The sequence below is a fragment of the Procambarus clarkii genome, unplaced genomic scaffold (assembly GCF_040958095.1).
Source record: "Procambarus clarkii isolate CNS0578487 unplaced genomic scaffold, FALCON_Pclarkii_2.0 HiC_scaffold_914, whole genome shotgun sequence".
NCBI lineage: Eukaryota > Metazoa > Arthropoda > Malacostraca > Decapoda > Cambaridae > Procambarus > Procambarus clarkii.
This window is the reverse complement of record NW_027189946.1, coordinates 1-18,220: the sequence shown is the minus strand read 5'-3', so window position 1 is coordinate 18,220 and position 18,220 is coordinate 1. Positions and strand designations below refer to the sequence as shown.

At 47.2% G+C, this 18,220-nt stretch overlaps 1 protein-coding gene across 1 annotated transcript; it reads right to left on the bottom strand.

Moving 5' to 3' along the window:
- Positions 1 to 4,613: 4,613 nt before the first annotated feature.
- LOC138361851 (DNA polymerase I-like) lies at positions 4,614 to 7,058 on the bottom strand. Its single transcript, XM_069320935.1, has one exon. It carries the CDS (start codon positions 7,056 to 7,058, stop codon positions 4,614 to 4,616), a length of 2,445 nt encoding a protein of 814 aa, XP_069177036.1.
- Between the last annotated feature and the right edge of the window lie 11,162 nt (positions 7,059 to 18,220).

Below are 18,220 nucleotides of genomic sequence, written 5' to 3'. Positions count from 1 at the left end.
GGCATTGGACTGGTTCTTAAAGAGATCAGCCGTCTTGCCTGCGTGCTTCTCTTTCCATGCATCCATGAAGACAGGATCAATGTTCTTGGCCTTCTCGATCATGGTCTTCTTGTCCGATGCCGCAAACTTACGCACATAAGCAGCTTCAACACGGTCATTGGTTTTGTAGTAACCGTTATCGCCCTTGGCTTGCTTGTTCTCCGAGACCTTCTCAATGGCTACCAGACCTTCGGTGTCCTTGAGGGCATGTAGAACCTGTTCGGCAGCTTGCAGAGTGAAAGCCTTAGCTGAGGAGTCCCAAGCCTTGATTTTACCTGGACCAATGGCCAGCTTAGTCTTATCCAGACCAGCTGCGTCCACCAGTTCATTAAAGCGGGTAACACCTGGGTACTCGACGTTCTTGCCGTTCTTGTCCGTGAAGTAGGATTTACCGTCCTTGTTGCTGATAAGGAAGCGTTCGGTATGTTCCATCTTGCCGTCAAGCATAAGAGTTACGCTTACGAATTTAGAACCTGAAGCATACTTGTCAGCAAATGCCTGCACCACCTTGTAGGGGTACACACCAGTTTCGGGAAGGCTAAAGCCACCACCAACGGATTCAGTCGTGGTTTCAGCGCCGCCAGTATCGAGATTAAAAAAGTCAGTCATATTAGTTTCCGTAGAAGTCATTTAGTTTGTTGATAAGAAGCTGGGCGTTATTGTCCATAACTGCGTCAGCAGGGCTAAACATTCCCCGTGGGGAACGGATTCGGTCTCCGTTATGGGGACCAAATGGGCGGGTGATGTAGACGTACTTGTTGTCGTCAAACTCATCATCCTCTGTAACAGTCAGCATCGTTGCCTTCTCAAGATAAGGCTCAATGTCCTTAAGCCTGAGACGCTTCGCATAGACGACTGTGGAGAAATAGGATTCCAGACCATTACCTTTACCTACAGCTCCCTTGAGAGCTGCACGGGAAGTAGTGGTCAGAGTTTCCATGTTGTCTTCCTTCAGGGTATGAGAGATGACAATCACGGTACAAGGAGAATTGGCAATCTTGTCCTGCATCAGGACCTTAATGAATTCACCGTAGTCTCCCCATGCCTTACGGCTGTCAGGAGAGTTCTTGATGTACTGACTCTCGTACATTTCCATCAGGAAAGTGATGGAGTCAATGACAATGGTATGGATCGGAACCTGTTCCCCTGTCTTGGGATGCTTAATGGTTCCGTCCTTCTGGATCTTGTCAAAGGCTCCGTAAACCATGGAAGGATTCGTTACCTTGTATTCCACGAAGTTGTTGCGGAAGGAGATGTCTTTCCCCGCTTCGCAGTTGAGATACAGAACACCTTCATGGTTATCAAGGTACTCCAGTGAGGCAGTTTTGCCGTTGGCTGATTCCCCGTTGATGAGGATCATTCTTTTGTTCGTCATACATTTCCTTTTTGGCTGATTTTCTGGGCTACTGATCTGATGATCGTTGTTTGGATTTCCATATCGCTGAGAGGCTCGGCAATGCTTCTGTTAAGTGTCATGACTCTGGCTTCAATCTCCACCAGAGGCATACCCAAATCCACCAACAGATAGGCAAACCTGAGGAGCATGTTGTTTCTTTTCCCTGTGGAACACTGCAATGCGAACCATCGTTCCATCTGAGGCAGGTTACTGAGAGATTTAATGTGTTCCTTCATTGAAGTACTGCGTGGAGTACCTGGAATAAACGGAGTCACTTCAAGTAAATCCCCATCGTTTTCCAAAAGCAGTCCTCCAGCATGGGAAGCCCATTTACGGCAACGATCCTTAGCGGCTACGTCCACATCGAACGGAAGCCATTCGTAGATGTTCTGCATGAACAGGGAGAATTCCTCCTTACTCAAATGCAATACATGACTCAATGGCAATACCAATCTGAAATGGTGTTTGTTACCTGCATGGCTCTTAGTTGTATACAGGAAGTACTTATAGTCCTTAAAAACGGACTTCACCAACTCTATAGAAGCGGTACCATCCACATCCAGTACGATGAAGTTGGTTCCCTCGACAATGTTGGCTTCATTGCGGTGTCCCTTGCCCTCATCGCCATTAGCCAGATAATGGTTGGTGAAATGTTTATTCTCAGCCTGAAGCAGTCTGGGTAGCTTGTCCCAAGGAACCTTCTGGTTCTTGTAATTGTCGGCAAGATCACTACTGTAAGAAAGCCTCATAGAGTTCAAGTCTGTTTGTTCAAGCCTTGAGCCTGCAAGGAACTCAACTCCGTCTCTGTAGGTTTTGGTGATTACTCCGTTGTTGCCGTATGCCCATGCGATAGCCATATTAAGCATGTCGTTACGGACATTGGCAGCACCGTTGAAGTAATTCAGGGAGTCCATCAGGTCAGCCTGAGTATGTACTGTCTTGGATGAAGTCAGGTACTTAGCCAGTCGGACGTAAGGCTTCTCACGATTCATCATGGCCTTAAAGGAAAGTCCCGATTCCTCAGCCAGAGTAATGGCTTCCATGATGTCCTGAGGTTGCACCTCAAAGCGTCCGTCCAAACCTGCAAACGCAGCAGCCAGCTTGACCATCTTGATGTGACGATGGAGAGCTTCAGCCCTCAGCTCGTCACTATGTTCGGGAAACTTGTCGGACAGGACTTCACAGTAATTCTTGTAATTAAAGTAAACCTTATTGGCAGCAGTATTGAGAATAAACTTTTCACCAAGGTCTACATTGACAAGGTTCTTCAAAGCATCCTGCCAGATGGAATTGGAGAGCTTGGTCAAATGATTAACAGCGGCATTAAAGGCCTCCTCACTGTTGTCAATCTTATTGGCCAGCCTGCGAGACTGGAAAGCGAAGAAGCTGCGTCGTGCGTACCCTGCTTGCAGGTAATCCATAAAGACCCTTTCGGTACTACCTCCGTCAAAGAGCTTGGATGGAGTACCAAAGAGAATCAGATTACTTGGTGTAGGTTTGCGGTTATCCGCTACCCGTGTATTTTCCTTAGTGACTTTGGTAATCTTCTGCCTTACCTGTCCCAGGTCAAACAGCTCAAGGAATGTGGAGAGAGTGTCCTGAATCTTGGTGATGTTGGATCCAATCTCATCACATACGAGATTCAATGCTCCGAACTGGAGGAACTGAATCTTCAGGCGAAGCTGCTTAACCGCCGGTACGGTAGCGTCATCGAAGGTATCCACATAGGTACCCAGACTGTCGCAGTCTGTCTTAGCCATCTCGTAAGCTTTGGTTTCATCCTTGCCCATGCCCATGTAAATTTCAGCCCTAGCATTGATTGCTTCCTCTTCAAAAATCTTGAGGGCTGAGTCCAAGTGCGTAAGGTACTTGTTGTAAACGCCATGTTCAATGGTACTCATGGCATGACCTTTACCTGTTCCTGAAGGAGCAAGGCAAATGGCATACATGTTCACTGGCATTGCGTCACCAATGGCGGTCTTGACAAAGGCGTGCTGGGTTGAGACAGCTTTCACCAAATACCAAGCCGCCATGATGCGGAACATACGTTTGTCAGGATTACCTGTTTTGGCTGAAAGGGCTTCAGCTAACTCCTCAATGTATTTGTTATGGGATAAATTGCTTAGGTCAATCATTCAGATATTCCTGTCTCTGAATACAAAGCGGGGCAGCAGGACAGTAGCTACAAGCTTTAGGTGTTCCTAACCTGGTCTCAATGACTCCTTTACCCCCTTTAGAGGCTTGAAACATCTGAGCTTCCATCATGGAATCGAAGTTCTTGGTGCTACGTCCTGCTGTATTCCCCGAAGCGTAATACGCATATTTAGGTGCGTCACGCCAAAGCTCTTCATCAGTGCATCTTGGAAGTAAAGATTGATCTTCCTCCTCCCAGTACTGATCGAGCTGTTCCAGTTTGTTACTAATAAACGCTTCAGTCCTATCTACTGTTAATAGGGGAAGCGTGATCCTCTGCCAAGCCGATTGGGGGTATTCCACAGAACGTGCTGCAGCACCACTATTCCAATCGACAACAATAGCCTCAACCAATAAGGATTCATCAGTAATTACCTCTGGATTAAGCCATCTATATATGCTTCCCTGCATCTGCCACTTGTCATAATTGAGTTTCTTCTCAATCGTGAAAGCCTTGGTGGTTTTGATGTCGTGCACTTGACCGTCAAACACCATGTCGTACTTACCTGTAACAGTCCAGCCGTTAATCTCCTTGGTTGAACGCTGCTCAAGGTAGACAGGAATCATACCCTCAGGTACATCGCCCAGAGGGTTGACGATATACCTGTGAGCAGGGAGTCCTAACTTCGTAAGAATAGCGGGGAGAGTTTCAGCATTAAGCCACGAGGTTTCAATTGCTGTATGGATTGCAGAACCCATACGGGAAGCGACTAACGAATCAATGGACATGATGGCTTCGTCCTTGACCCGACTGCTCAGGATGATGGCCTTAACTGATTTCAGTAAGGTTGTCACACTGATTGTTTTTTCATCTCCGTAACCGTCGTAGTCGTCGGAGAATAACCATACACCTAAAGTGGGGGGCACATTCATAAGGGTTGAGTTCCTTTGGATAGAAAGCCCCCGCTAATAACAGCAGGGGCTGGTTTCATGTTATCACGCAGACTTAAGATTGCCTGTGGATAACTCTGGGGATTTGTGTGGATTAATCAGTATCCAGAATACGTTGTATTTCATCCTTTGTAGCGTTGTTCGGAAGGCTTATTTCCTTCCCCCAACTCTTTTTGAAGATACTCAGTTCACCCCCCAAACCAACAGTAGGGTGGGTGATATCGGGTAATCCTTGCCATTCCATTTCCTTAGGCAAATTACGGTTCATCCAGTCAATGGTTTCAAGGTCATCACGGATGATGTAATAGCTGGCGTCATGGATCTGAGCGCAGGGATATACAGGTATTCCTATGGATTTGGCTTTGCTCATCAGAGCATTAACAGCACGGTTATTGAGCAAGCCATAGGACTGCCCCATGGCATTGCCTACAGTGCGCTTGTCAGCCTCCACAGATGGTCCTCTACGGCCATTGGTCAGGGATGGTGTACGAACCCTAAGACCGAACGCCACTTCAGCGTAGCCAAGCTCTGAGGCTCTCTGGAGACGTTCCTGGATGACCTGATCGGAGACCTTGTACATCTCATGGTAATTGGCTTCAATGGCTAAGGCAGTTTCCTTGTCAAAGCCGCAGTTGTTCATCAATCCCATGAATGAACCCCCGTAAGTCAATAGGAAAGTAGGAGCTTTACTGGCTTGACGCCACTTAGGGTACTTCTTGGAAATACTGTTGATACTGTCAACACTGTCAGGATTAATATCTGGCATGTTTTCCTTGAAGTAGTAATAGGCGCGCAGGCTGTGTCCGTCGTAGAACGACTCATAAACTTTCAGCTTATTGGGATCCTTGGTAATCAGGGCACTGATACGGTCTTCCAGTGAAGCAAAGTCAGCCCCCACAAACAGGTAACCAGGCGGAGCCTTGAAGATATACTTAAAGACCTTTGAGAATCTGGCACCTGATGAAGGAAGATTCTGGAGGTTAGGTCCACTGGAACTGAGGCGTCCTGAGACCGTTCCTCCGATGTTGAAGTTGCCGTACAGGTAATGCCAACCGTCTTCAGCCTGAGGCGTATTAAGCAGCGGAGGCATGAAGGTGGAGATTAGCTTACTGGCATCCGTATAATCCTGAATGGCTTTGAGGACAGCTTTGATGCTTTCATCCTCAGTATGGCTCATGAGACTTTTAAGAGTGTCCTTGTCCGTAGAAGCCAGTCCTGAATCCGTGTGAGCCAGTACAGGCAGATTAGCCACCTCATAGAGCATCACCCTGAGGTGTACGCTTGAATTTAGGTTAAAGGTCTCAGGCCATTCCTCTGGCTTAACCCGTTTCTTCTTGAGCTTCTTGTTTCGTTCAACAGCCCATTGCTGAGCCAGCACTTCTTCAGTTCCCTTAATGAGATCACTGTCAAGGATTACTTTCTTGGCTTTATCGGAGAAAGCCTTAAGGAACTTGTTGACACGCTTAGCCCGATGCATGATAAAGGGCAAACCCGTAAGTTGCATCTGGATGATGTCAGTCAGATAACCCTTAAACTGCTTATAAAGCTCATACTGATTGTCAGCCATAACAACTGGCAGGTACTTGTTATGGACGTACCATGTGGCAGCACAATCCCGTGCGTTGTACTCAAGGAGTTCCTCTACAGGTATTTCCCTGATGTTCTTGATGTCTTCCTTGGACCATCTACCCATGTATTCCTCAGCGAGGCTCTTCAGATCCAGAGGGGATTTACGGGTGGAATTGTTGGCAAGGTAAGACAGAACCTTAGTGTCATCGTAATTGGATGTCATGATGTTAAGACCTTCCAGTAAACCTTTACGATCAGTCAGTCCTCTCATCCATAGTTGATAAATGAATATTTGTACGTCAAAGCCTGCGTTGTGATACAGAGTATTGATGCCGAGCTGATAGCGACGTTCAAAGAACTGCTTAAGCCAGCGTTTGATGAGCAGAGCTTCACTCTCTTTTTCCCTTAGATCCACAAGAAAGGAGACTGCTGTATTTTGGTCTTCGGAGAAACCAATGGAAGCAATGCCTGCCTTGTAGTGCTTAAGGCTGAAGGTTTCAATGTCGCATGAAAGCATCCGTGTTACACGGTACTTCAGGTAGTTTCTGATTTCATCTAACGTATGCAGTTGAGTGACTTTCACTGGACAGCTTGGTGGGACATAAGTGTTAGTACGGACAGTATCCAGTCTAAGTAGATTAACCATGTAAGTTTCTGGAGTGGAATACATGACAGTCATGTATTCATAGCCTTTAATGACACATGGAAGAGGTAAACCAATACTTCCTGAGACCTTGGTCTTCTTAGTAAGTTTCTTGAACAGCTTGTCATCAGTGGTAATGACATATTCCGTTTTCATGGAACTGAAGGAATCTAGTAATGTCGTATAGTCCGTTAATTCAACAGCAATGCAATGCTCCTTCACTGCATCAGGAACAGAAGTAAAAAGAGCAGGAGGAATGAAGGGTAAAACAGATGCAATTTTGTAGGATTTATTGGCTTTGGAACCAAGGACATACTTGATGGACATGACTTACTTATGGAATCAGGTGGAGGGTCTTACTCGCTCTGGTCACACCAACGTAAAAGATACGTCGTTTCTCCTCAGGCTTACGGCATTTCTTAAGGTCACTAAGCATGAGAAACACGTCCTCAAATGTGGAGCCCTGAGCCTTATGTACTGTGGATGCGTGGGAATGACGAAGGTCAAGAGTTTGTTCTGAGTACTTGAAATAGTCAACCCACTTCTTGGCTTTAGCTAGACGTTTAAGAAGATCAATTCGATGTTCCGAATGACGGAACATAGGGAACTCATAGATGCTGTCAGACGATGTCACAACCAGCATAGGATAGGAAGTGTTTTCGATAACCCAAGTATCTTCCCTAACGCTTTCCACCTCAATTTCCTGACCGATGTTGGTGATCGTTCTGCCTTTATTAATAAAAGCAGACTCACAAATCATTACGTCACCAACCACAGGTTCAGGAGGAAGATTGAGAATAGTTCTTACAAGAGTGTTGATGGACTGCACAGCAGCGTTGGTATAGCAGAGTACACGAGTACCATGGGGATTAGCCTTAACTACTTTTTCAAGATGAGCCTTGGATTCGCTGGTAATGTGCAGGATGTTCTGGGAAGGCTCTGGAATGGCAATATCCTTCTCCTTCACTACCACTTCCCTTGTAAGGGCATAAGCGGCTTCAAGGTCAGGACGTTTGTTGGCGCGCATGATCTCAGTGAGGTGGACAGTTTCCATATCCAGAGTATCCGTAATCAGCTCATTGGAACCTACAGGAGGTAGCTGGTAACGGTCCCCAACAAACAGGATCTTGCAGTCAAATGTGTACTTGCGGATAAAGCTGAAAAGGTAAGGATCAATCATTGAACACTCATCAATAATAATGAGTGCATTCTCAATAATCTCTGTATTGTTGGTGGCTTTTAGCTGATGCTTGCCTGTTGTGTAATCAGGCTTAATGACCAGACCTAAAGCCTTATGGATTGTGCAAGCTTCAGTGCCATTAATAATGCCTAGATTTACCGCTGCTTTATTGGTTGTGGCTGTAAGAATTGTTTCAATGTTTTTTTCCTTAAGTTCCTTAATCAGTTCCTTGATGAGAAATGTCTTGCCAGTACCTGCCTGACCTGAAAGGAAAAAAAATTCCTGGTTGGAGTTCAACCAGGAAAGTATCTTGTTTTTGGCGTCAAGCTGGCCAGCATTAAGAGTCGGGTTTGTAATTGTCATTATGTAATCTGCCGAAGTGAGCGATGAGAAGCGCTTCAGCCCTGTTATGGTCTTTCTTGCGTTTGAGGTAAGGTAGGGCTTGAGGGTAGAGTTCCCGTGCAAGCTCAAGTGACGCCATCTTTCTTTCTTGATGAGATCCAGACGTTTCTTCCATTGGTTAGGGAGAATCAGGTTCACTGGCTTACCTGTAAGCAATGCAGCGGAACGGATGCTCCCAAACGACATCATGAATTTGGCTAGAGAACTTCTGCCGTCAGTAGGGCGCGCATGTACGTGCTCAATCCAGATTTCATCAGCCTTACTGAGAAGACTGTGGGCGTAAGTAACATCAATGAAGTCACCTTTGGAATTGATAGGCATGTCTTCAATGGATAAAACATCACTTTCAATGAAAGCGATGGCTCCTGTATTGCCTGGATCTATTCCGCAGATAATCATTAATGCCTTTAATTAGTGCCGCTGCTGGGTTCCCTGGCGGCTCAGGTAAAGGAAACTGCCCAACTCAGTATCTCCGACCGGAGTTAGTTACCTGTACTACCGAATCCGCCTTCACCACGATCAGTGGAATCAAGGGAATCCGATACTATAAGTTGGGTAGTAGGATACGGCATAATCACGCCTTGACCAATACGGTCTCCTATCTTAAGCAAAGTTTTTAGCAAGTGTTTGTAAGCATGTTCATAGAACAGGATGAACTGGATATCCCCACGGTAATCGGAGTCAACGACTCCAACACCATTACGCAACCCAACTCCATAGTTGTTTGCAAGACCGGATCTAGCGAAAAGGAATAAAGCGTGGTTGGTCGGGAGCGCCATTCGGATGCCAGTGTTGACTTTGACCCAGGGCAAGGTCTCGTGAAACTCGATCTCAGCGGCATAGAAATCAAAGCCAGCGGCACCTAAAGAAGCTTGGGAAGGAACCATGGCATTAGGGTGATTAAGCGTAATACGGGTAATAAGAGGTGTCATTTAGTCTTCTTCGGATTGGTTCCAGACTTTAGTACAGTCAGGACAGTAGGTTTCGATCTCGTCATTTTCCGAGAAGTAAGTCCAACCAATTTTCCTTGCCTTATCATAGGAAGTACGCTCCAGACAGCGGTAGCAGATCACTTCATCACGAGTGCTCTGATTGGTTTTAGGCAAGGTATCAAGTGGCATGGTAAGTCCCCCGAAAGACTTACTCTCTCACAAAATCTTAAGAACCTCAAGACTAAATCGAAGTACTAGAAGACACCGTGAAAATAAACAAAATGGGTACTATTAGTACCAATCATCATTGTCGATTTCATCGTTATCCTCATCGTCTTCCTCATAGCCGAAATTCGAGTCCTCGTCAATCGGATTCCACTTGTCATAGACCTTACGGCTTTGCGGGTAGTACTTGCTGACCTGATCCATGGGAATCTCGCCAACAACCTCGTAACGACAAGCACGTCCTTTGGACCAGCCGTAATCGGTGGGGAATGCCACAACATCACGGGGATTGATTTTGACTGCCACAATACGGCTACCACCACCAGCGTAGTTTGGCAAATAGCTGGCTTCAGCGAAGTGCAGACCCCGTGAGCAAGTACGGTTAGGATTACCATCACACTCATGACGTGGCATCTCTACAACGCAACCAATGCCGTGGTAAAAGCGTTTATCACCACCTCCTGTATGGATAGAGTAGAGATCCTCACGGACAGCCTTCCAAGCCAGGATATGACCGTCTGGGGTAATTGGCAGACCTGTATTTACGACCCACTCAAAGAGATCTGTAGCAGCTCGTGGGTCAGGGTTCTCAAAGGCGTACTCAAGGAACATCTCATAAGGCTTAGCAGCCTCAAAACGCTGTTCAGCAATGAGGTCGAGAATCATCTCGGAGAGCTTGGAGTGAACTTGATAGCCCTTGTAGAAGAGCTTGCCATCCTTGACCAAGACATTACCGCCAGGAGTAAATTCGTTGACAGGCTTAGGAATATCCAGCAAGGGAACAATATCTTCCTCAGTAGTATCAGGATCATTGAGTAGATCAAGGATCTGGCTGTAGTTAGGATGGGACTTGGGTACGACTTTAGGCATAAAGTCGATGAGAACGACAAGCGAATTGTCGGTAATGGATTTAGTAAGCATATTAGTTCCTTGGTTAAATTACACGTTTAATTAAGTCAGTTACAGCATCATCAACATTTGAATTGTGGTACATCGCGTTATACAAAGTGATTAGGTGCTGTTGTTCCTTTTTCATCTGTTGCAGCAATCGCCTTACTTTGACATCGAATGCTCTGTCTTTATTCACAAGAGTACATAACGCTTCAGTTCTGAAGTTTAGTTGGGGTACGTATTGATTGTACAAACCCACCAACTGCCCGAAGGGGGTTTTAACCTGTTCTGAGGTCAGTACAGGATAGTTCCTTTTCGTATGCCTCACTGCATTCATAAACCTACGTAAATACTCATCGGCATTAGAGAATACTTTCAACTTACGAAGTTCGGACTTGTCAGGGTATAGAGCGTTAAATTTTTCCTCAAACACCTCTTCAAATTCACGCCAGTTAACCTGATCCATTTTCATCCAGTCGCCTCGGTTAACGAAGTAAATATCATTGAGTTTAATGAAACCTGCATTGACCTTATTGGCAAGCTCTGACGGCAGTTCAAATTTGTCCATAACAATGACCGTACCTGCAACAGGTATATTGCTTGCTGGGATTTGGTGAAGAGGTTTACCGTAACCTGGCATCAGGTTAAAATGGAAGTTAATAGAGCTATCGCTGGAGATGTACTTATACAGCTTAATCTTTTCCCTTACAGGTTTAGGAGCGGTATTAGTACTGGTAGTGGTGACAGCAGGTAAATCCTTAATGGCGTCAGAGAGTTTCTTAAGTGATTTGGTTGGGTAATCAAGTTGCTTAAGATAAGGATCGTAGTTACTGACATCAGTCCGATCCAGAGAATCATCTTCAAGCCTTAGGACAAGAACCTGTCCTTCAAGTGTTCCTACATATTGAAGGATGCGTTCATTAGCTTTGGACTTAGGAGATCTAGGCAAATCATCAATAAGGACTTCATGGACATCAGAAGGCCTAATTGCGTTTTTTCCTCCATTATTTAACCAAGTCAATGTGGCAGGTAGACCATTGGAATACAGAAACCGCTTCTTGACTCCGGTTATATCATCCAGATAATAAAACTTATCAACCAGTTTATGCCCTTTATAGGTGGCAAGGTTTTTAGCAAGGGTCGTAAGTCTACCACCCCAATCGTCAGACCTTTCAATAGAGTCATTCAAGTACTTACATGCATCCCAAAGACTTACTTGGTTATCAAGAAGCTTGGAAATCTCAATAGTCAATTCACCAAGAATGGATTTAATCTTATTAGTAATATTGTGCTTATTGGCGTTAGTAAGACTTAAAGCTTCACGGGAAAGAGCAACTTGAAACGAACCGATGGGGAACTCAATATCCAAACCCACAAGAGTCAGTAACCTTTCTTCATAAGAATTGGTTGTAAGACTCGTGGCATCAATGGGATAAGCAATACCCCCCATGATAATGTTGATTTGACCATGATTTACATCTTTCCTGATGCCCCAGTCAGAGCCCTTAAACACATACTTTGGTTCATGCAGTCTGCCATTGGTGACAATGGGTAAAGGCTTGAAGTAAGCAAGAGCCTTATCCACTGCCTCACGGAAATTGTCAATGTCTTCTTCCTGTACGGGGAAGGCTACAGTGACTCCGTTATCTTCGTCTGTCGGCTTCTGAGCCTGAAGACTAATGGCAGGTACCCCGTCACTGTCCTTGAACATGGTGTATACGGAGAGCATACCCTCATGCACTACACGCAGAGTGAACTGGGATACGTAACCAAATGGACTCTTGGAACCAATACCAAATCCGCCAATCTGATCGTTGGAAGAGTCCTTAGTGGATCCGTCTGTATAAGCCATGAAAGGACCCATGACAAAATCATGTGCCATGCCTGTACCATAATCCCTAACCTGGAATATAGGTTCAGACTCAATGGGCAGTGTCACTTCAACAGGGCGAGTTTGTCCTGCCGCTGTATGAGCATCAATGGCATTCGCAACCAGCTCCCGCATAATTGCTACAGGGAGATCTGAGTAAGTCTGGTTTGCGAAAAAGTCGAAGATTTTTGGAGTTGCCTTAATGGTAGCTCTAGCAACCTGGAGAGCATTAGTTTGTTGAATGTTATGGGTCTGTTGTTCGATCTTCACTGTATTTCCTTAATTGTTGTGTAAGGTAATCGCTGACAATGGTAGGGATCCTCATAAGGTCTGAGTCACTCATCCAACCGATATGGCACTCATGTTGGTTGAGGTTGAGTTCTTTGCGGAGAAACTCATAGGCTTCGGAACGAGTCATGATCTTCTCCTTCCACAATGGATCAAAATGAAAATGAGCTTGCTGACGTAACTTACGAGTATCAGCACCCGCCAAACTACCTACACGTTTGGTTGTACCTGGGTGGCATCCTGCCCATACATTACAGTCCATACAGGCCCAGAACTGTTTGGAGAAAAGGTCATCCCTGTTGGGGTAAATAATTTCCCCACCAACAAGCTGAGCATCCTTACCGCATTCAGGGCATCTGATTGGCTCAGTCATTCGTCCTCCAGTTCTTGCAGGCTCCAAGTCTCGAAGTCTTTTTTACTCATCTCGACCTTCACACGTTTCAAAAATGGCGGCCACGATCACTGCGATGGTGATGACCCAAATGGTCATGATGATGACTAGGGTGGTCACTTCTCCATCTCCGAGATGACAACCTTGCGGACCGTGTAGCCCTTTTTTTTGAAGAAGCCCCAATCATCCCAATGCAGCCAGTAGGGTGCGATTGCAGCATCACTATCCAAGAAGTTTTCGATAGCGGCGCGGCGGGTTTTCGCTAAACAGTCAGCATTAGCTTTGCCTTTGGGGGAAACAACAATCCAGCCTTTGATTGGTTTCATTTCTTCATCTCCATCGCCAAGTCGATCATTCCACGCAAACCGCCAACAAGTGCCGTTTCGACGATTGCGCTTGGTAGTAGAACCTGCCCGACTGTGTTGTTCACGTCATCCAGCCAGTCGAGGCGTGCGGTGTCTTTGCGGAGGTGTTCTAGCTCGGCTTCCAGTTCGGTAATGCGGGCTTGGGCGGCAGAGAGTTCCTCATGCAGGTAGTCGTTTTCCGTTTTCACTTCGACACCTCCGGCACATAAACAAGTCCACTGGGAAAGTAATGCAGCTTGGTATGGTCAAATTCATCACCGGAATAGTGAAAGCAGAATTTTGGACCGAACAGCTTGAATGCGATTTCACGACCAGCTTCCGCCGTTGGTGCATCAAATACTGCGACCGTATCCTTGTCGAAGATCACGCCGTTGACAATATGTGCGTGAGACTGTCCAAACGTAACGTATTGTTCCATCACTCCACCTCCGGCACGTAGTGGTCGGGTAGTGGGTGACGGGCAATGATGTGCCAATCATTCGTATCCAAGCCATTAAAAATATAACCCATCCAGCCATAAGCCCAGTGATAGGTTGCGACACCGTGCTTACGTAATCTGGACTCTTTGTGTTCTACGCAGACCCAGTAAGCACCGTCCGGTGCATCAGGGTTCGTACCATCCCTGTTCTCCACCATCGGAATCCACTTGGGTTTGGTGGCTTGGGTAGTAGCTTTGTATATTTTGTAAGCATCTTCCACATCGTCTGAATAATCAGCGTCTTGCCCATATATGGATGTCCATCTGCCTTCTGTATCTTTATATAAAAACTGCTTGATGATTACTTCAAATGCTTCACGGTTCATTGCTTACCCTCCAACACGCTGGCGGGGATGATGAGGACGCGACCGTAGTGCTTCGGATCGCAGTCGGCATCGTGATAGATAGAGTTGTCGTCGAATACGATGGCTTTATCTGCACCCCGCACCGCATCCACCCGCGCCTTCAACTCCAGCGCGGCGCGGATTTGTTGTTGGTTGCTCTCAAAAAAATCAGCCAACAGATGCGGGTCATCCACATGCATCAGCACTTCGTCCAGCTCTTTCAGAATGTCTGTCACTCGCCTTTCTCCTTTTCTTCCACGGTTACGGTGACACGCAGTTTTTCTGGCGCGATGTAATGCGCCCTGTTGTCATAGCCGCAATCCGTGCATTCCCACCCCGTGTCAAGAAACATCGATCCGCAACGCAGGCAGCGTTCGTCGTCTTGTTCTACGCCGCTGATATAAACAGCCTCGTCTGTCATGTCGGCTCCTTTGAGAGTTGGACAGCAGCGAGCAAGATGCACATATCGCGCAATGTTTTGTTGAGTTGAATTAGCTGTATAAGGAAAGCAAATCCCATGAGCGAAAAGACAATAGGGAAGGAGCTCACGACTTCACCCCCAGTGCGGCTTCCAATGCGGCTCGCATTTCATCACGCTCCGGTGGTACTTCGTTTTCGCACAATCCGCGATGGGCGATATACGCCGCAATAGCTCGTGCCACCATTTCATTCGACACAACCGGCTTGGGCGGGTGGGTGTAGAGGGGTGTTTCGCGTACTGCGGCATCCTCGTGGTAGTCAATTCCAGCTCGGCCAAACGGAGAAATACCAGCATCCATGTTGTAACGGGCTCCTGATACGGCGCTGTTCGCAATCTCGCCTGACTTGCCAATCAGCTCGTACTGCCACGCCACCGCCTCGCCCTGCTGTTGGAGGGCGGCTTCGGTGGCGGCTTGGTAGCCAAGTCCATAAGCTGCCTTAGCCACACGTATTTCCTCGCGCGTCAGTTCGCCCATGTGTAACAGTAGTTGCTGTGTTGATATGTCACGGCTCATTGGTCGTCCTCCAGTGTGTTGGTGCGTAATACACGTACATCGAGTCATCCTCAAGGAACCACAAACCGCCACGCCGCTTTAGCGGTTGCTCGTTGCGAATGCCGTGTTCATCGTCAATTTTGGTGTCAACGACAAGGCCGTTCTCCGGCACTGCATCAGTAATCGGAATCCAGTCACGGCTCATTGGTCGGCTCCGTTGATGTAGCGTTCTGCATCCTTGAAAGCAGGGTTGTCTCTCAGTATGTAAAGGCGTTCCAGTTCGTTGTATTCGTTGATTGCTTCGATCAGATTGGATAACAAACTCTTAACTTCAGTCACCTCAATCTTACGGGGTTGGGCGGTTTCGGTGATTAATGGTTTAATCGGGGCATTCATGTCCGCCCCAGGTGGAACTAGGCATCGGATGCTTCCTTGCATGTTGACAGCATCCACCGTCACCATCTCATCTGTCACCTCAACCTTGCGTGGTTGGGTTGCTTGCAATCCCGCTTGGTAGCCTCGGTTGTATGCGTCAATCGAACCTGCGGCGTGGCCTTGCTTGAATGACTCTGCTAAATCGTTGTCGTCGAGCTTATGCTCACCACATTCAGCAATCAGGGCGTCTGCTTCCTGCAAGGCAAAATTGCGGGCATGATGCTGGTCGCTAATGTTCCTTTGGCTGGCATATAAGCCTTGCAGCAGCATCGCTGCGATTTGTAATCTTGGGGTCAGGGTGGTCATTACCAGTTCTCCACGTCTTTCATATCGGCGTCACCGAAACAACAAGGACCGCATAAGTCCATGTGATGAATTGAGCCGTCTTTTTTCTTAAGGTCAACTGTCGGCGTCTGTCCACAGGACAAGCACTCGATGTCGTAATTTGGAACCAGGACAACGGATTCTGGTTGATTGGTCATTGGTCGGTGTCCTTTAGTTGTGCAAAATCATCGGCAGGGCAGAACCAATCGTCATCGACGATATGCCCGATTGCTTCTACGTTGCTACGTGATGCCTTGACGCGAATCGTGCGTCCTTTCAGTTGATCGAAGCTGGTTACGCCTGCCACTTCCATACAGCGGAAAATGAAGTGTCCGGCAGGGCTTTCAATGCTGTGGTGCTTCCATGTTTTCGGCAGGTAGAGCGTGTAACCGCCAAAGCCCTGCCCGCTTCCACCGTAGTCAAGCGTCAGCCACATATCCAGAAAACCACGGTCATCGTAAGATAGCTTCACGGACTCAATAACGGCGTTCTTTGTTTCCACTTTGTCGAAGTAATCACTCATCTGACTCACCTCCCCTCGGCAAATTCAACTCCGACAGTTCGCACCAGTGGGTGAAGTTCGATGTATCAATTTCGTGACACGATTGGCAGCGCAGCCATGTGCGGCTTTCTCTGACGTACATCACACGAATAACGAAATCATTGTCCTTTTGCAGCATCCAAACCCAGTTCTCATGCTTGGGCGGCTCACCAATCGGAATCCACTTAATCATTGGACACCTCCGGCACGTAGGGTGCGGGGAGTGGCATGTAAGCGGTGATGTAGGAGTTGTCAATCCACCAAAGGCTGTCGTCACCAATCCATTTACCGTCATAGTGGCTGATATCCACAACAAAATCTCGACAACTTAAGCTGGCAAGATAATTACCATCCTCAACCACATCCCCCGCCTTGTACGGAATCCACTTGGGTTGGGCAGCAACGCCCTTGTGATAACCGTCTAACCACACTGCGGATAAGCCCTTTTCAAACGCTTCACGGCTCATTTCCCTACTCCATTTAGGATGATGTTCAGCACGGCACGGGCTAGGTTAGGGTCCACAGGCTCGTCATACATGATTTCCTGAAATCGCTCAACCATTTGTTCCGTCACTGGGATGTGCTTGGGGTTGGAGTCTCCGTGTTTGAACGGCGATTCGACTTCAATATCATCAATCCTCGTGGCGCTCACATCCGCTGTTTCGTTAACATCGGCGGCGGTTGTTGTTGATGCGTGAGCGGTGCGGCTGTGTTCCTTAATCAGGGCATAAGCCAAACGATATGCTTGGCTCACGAGATCGTCATAACGCTCGTCATCCTTATTTGGATGTGCTAACAACCCCTGCAAGTACATCGCAGCTATCGTCGGTCGGTCGGTCATTGGTCGGTGTCCTTTAGTTGGTCGTTCAGCGATTGCTCGATAGCCGCTACCAGTTCATCAGCTTCACCAATGGCGCAGCGGAACGTGTCGCCCTGATACGGATAGATTTCCCAGTATGGGTAGCCCATGCAGCCTAGACGGTCATGAAAGTCGGCATACACGCTCACGCTGGCCTTGCCCTTGGTAACACGCATCCGTGCCATAGCACCGCTAAACGGCGGCAGAAGTTGAATCAACCAATCGGACTTCACCGGCAGGGCGGGTATTTTCCACATGCAGTCATGCCAGTTTTCAGTCTCTTCAACGTTAAGTCGCTTCATAATGTTTTTAACGTAATCACTCATCCGACTCACCCCCAAGTGCGGTGCGGGCTTGTTGTCTAATAACCTCCGCATCCTCTGCTGGCATATAATCACCGATAGACAGCACCTTTACCAACACCTCCCGCAGACGATCACGCTCGGCTTCCAACGCGACGTAGTCGGCGTGGTTGACGTAGTCGCCATCATGCGTTTCCTTCATCTGCTCAAACACCATGCCGCCACGCTGCTGCACGTTCATCTCATACCGCTTAACCATTAGCTATTTCCTTAAGTTGAGCTGCCAGTGATGTAACCTCATTCCGAACATAGTCAATGTTCTTGTAGCTTGAGTATGAGGTTTCGTAAGGACGGTCATACTTAGGACAGACATCTCCAGCATGAGCGCAGTCAAAACCAAACCACCAAACATGGTCAGGCTCATCTGCATCAGGCAAGTGACAAATCCCTTCACTCTCGTCCTCATTTGGCTGACACAGATCGGCATAGGTAAGACCGCCATGTACGCTTACGTTAGGCTTGTGGTATTCCTTATTGAACAATGGATGTGATTCATCCACTCCAACATACCCGCACAAAGCACCACTTGGTCCACGCACAATGAGGCAAGGCATTCCTGTTGTTTCATCCTGCCATTGAACTTTGTCAGGTTCGTGATGCCATGGACCTTGTGCCCATGAAGATTTGT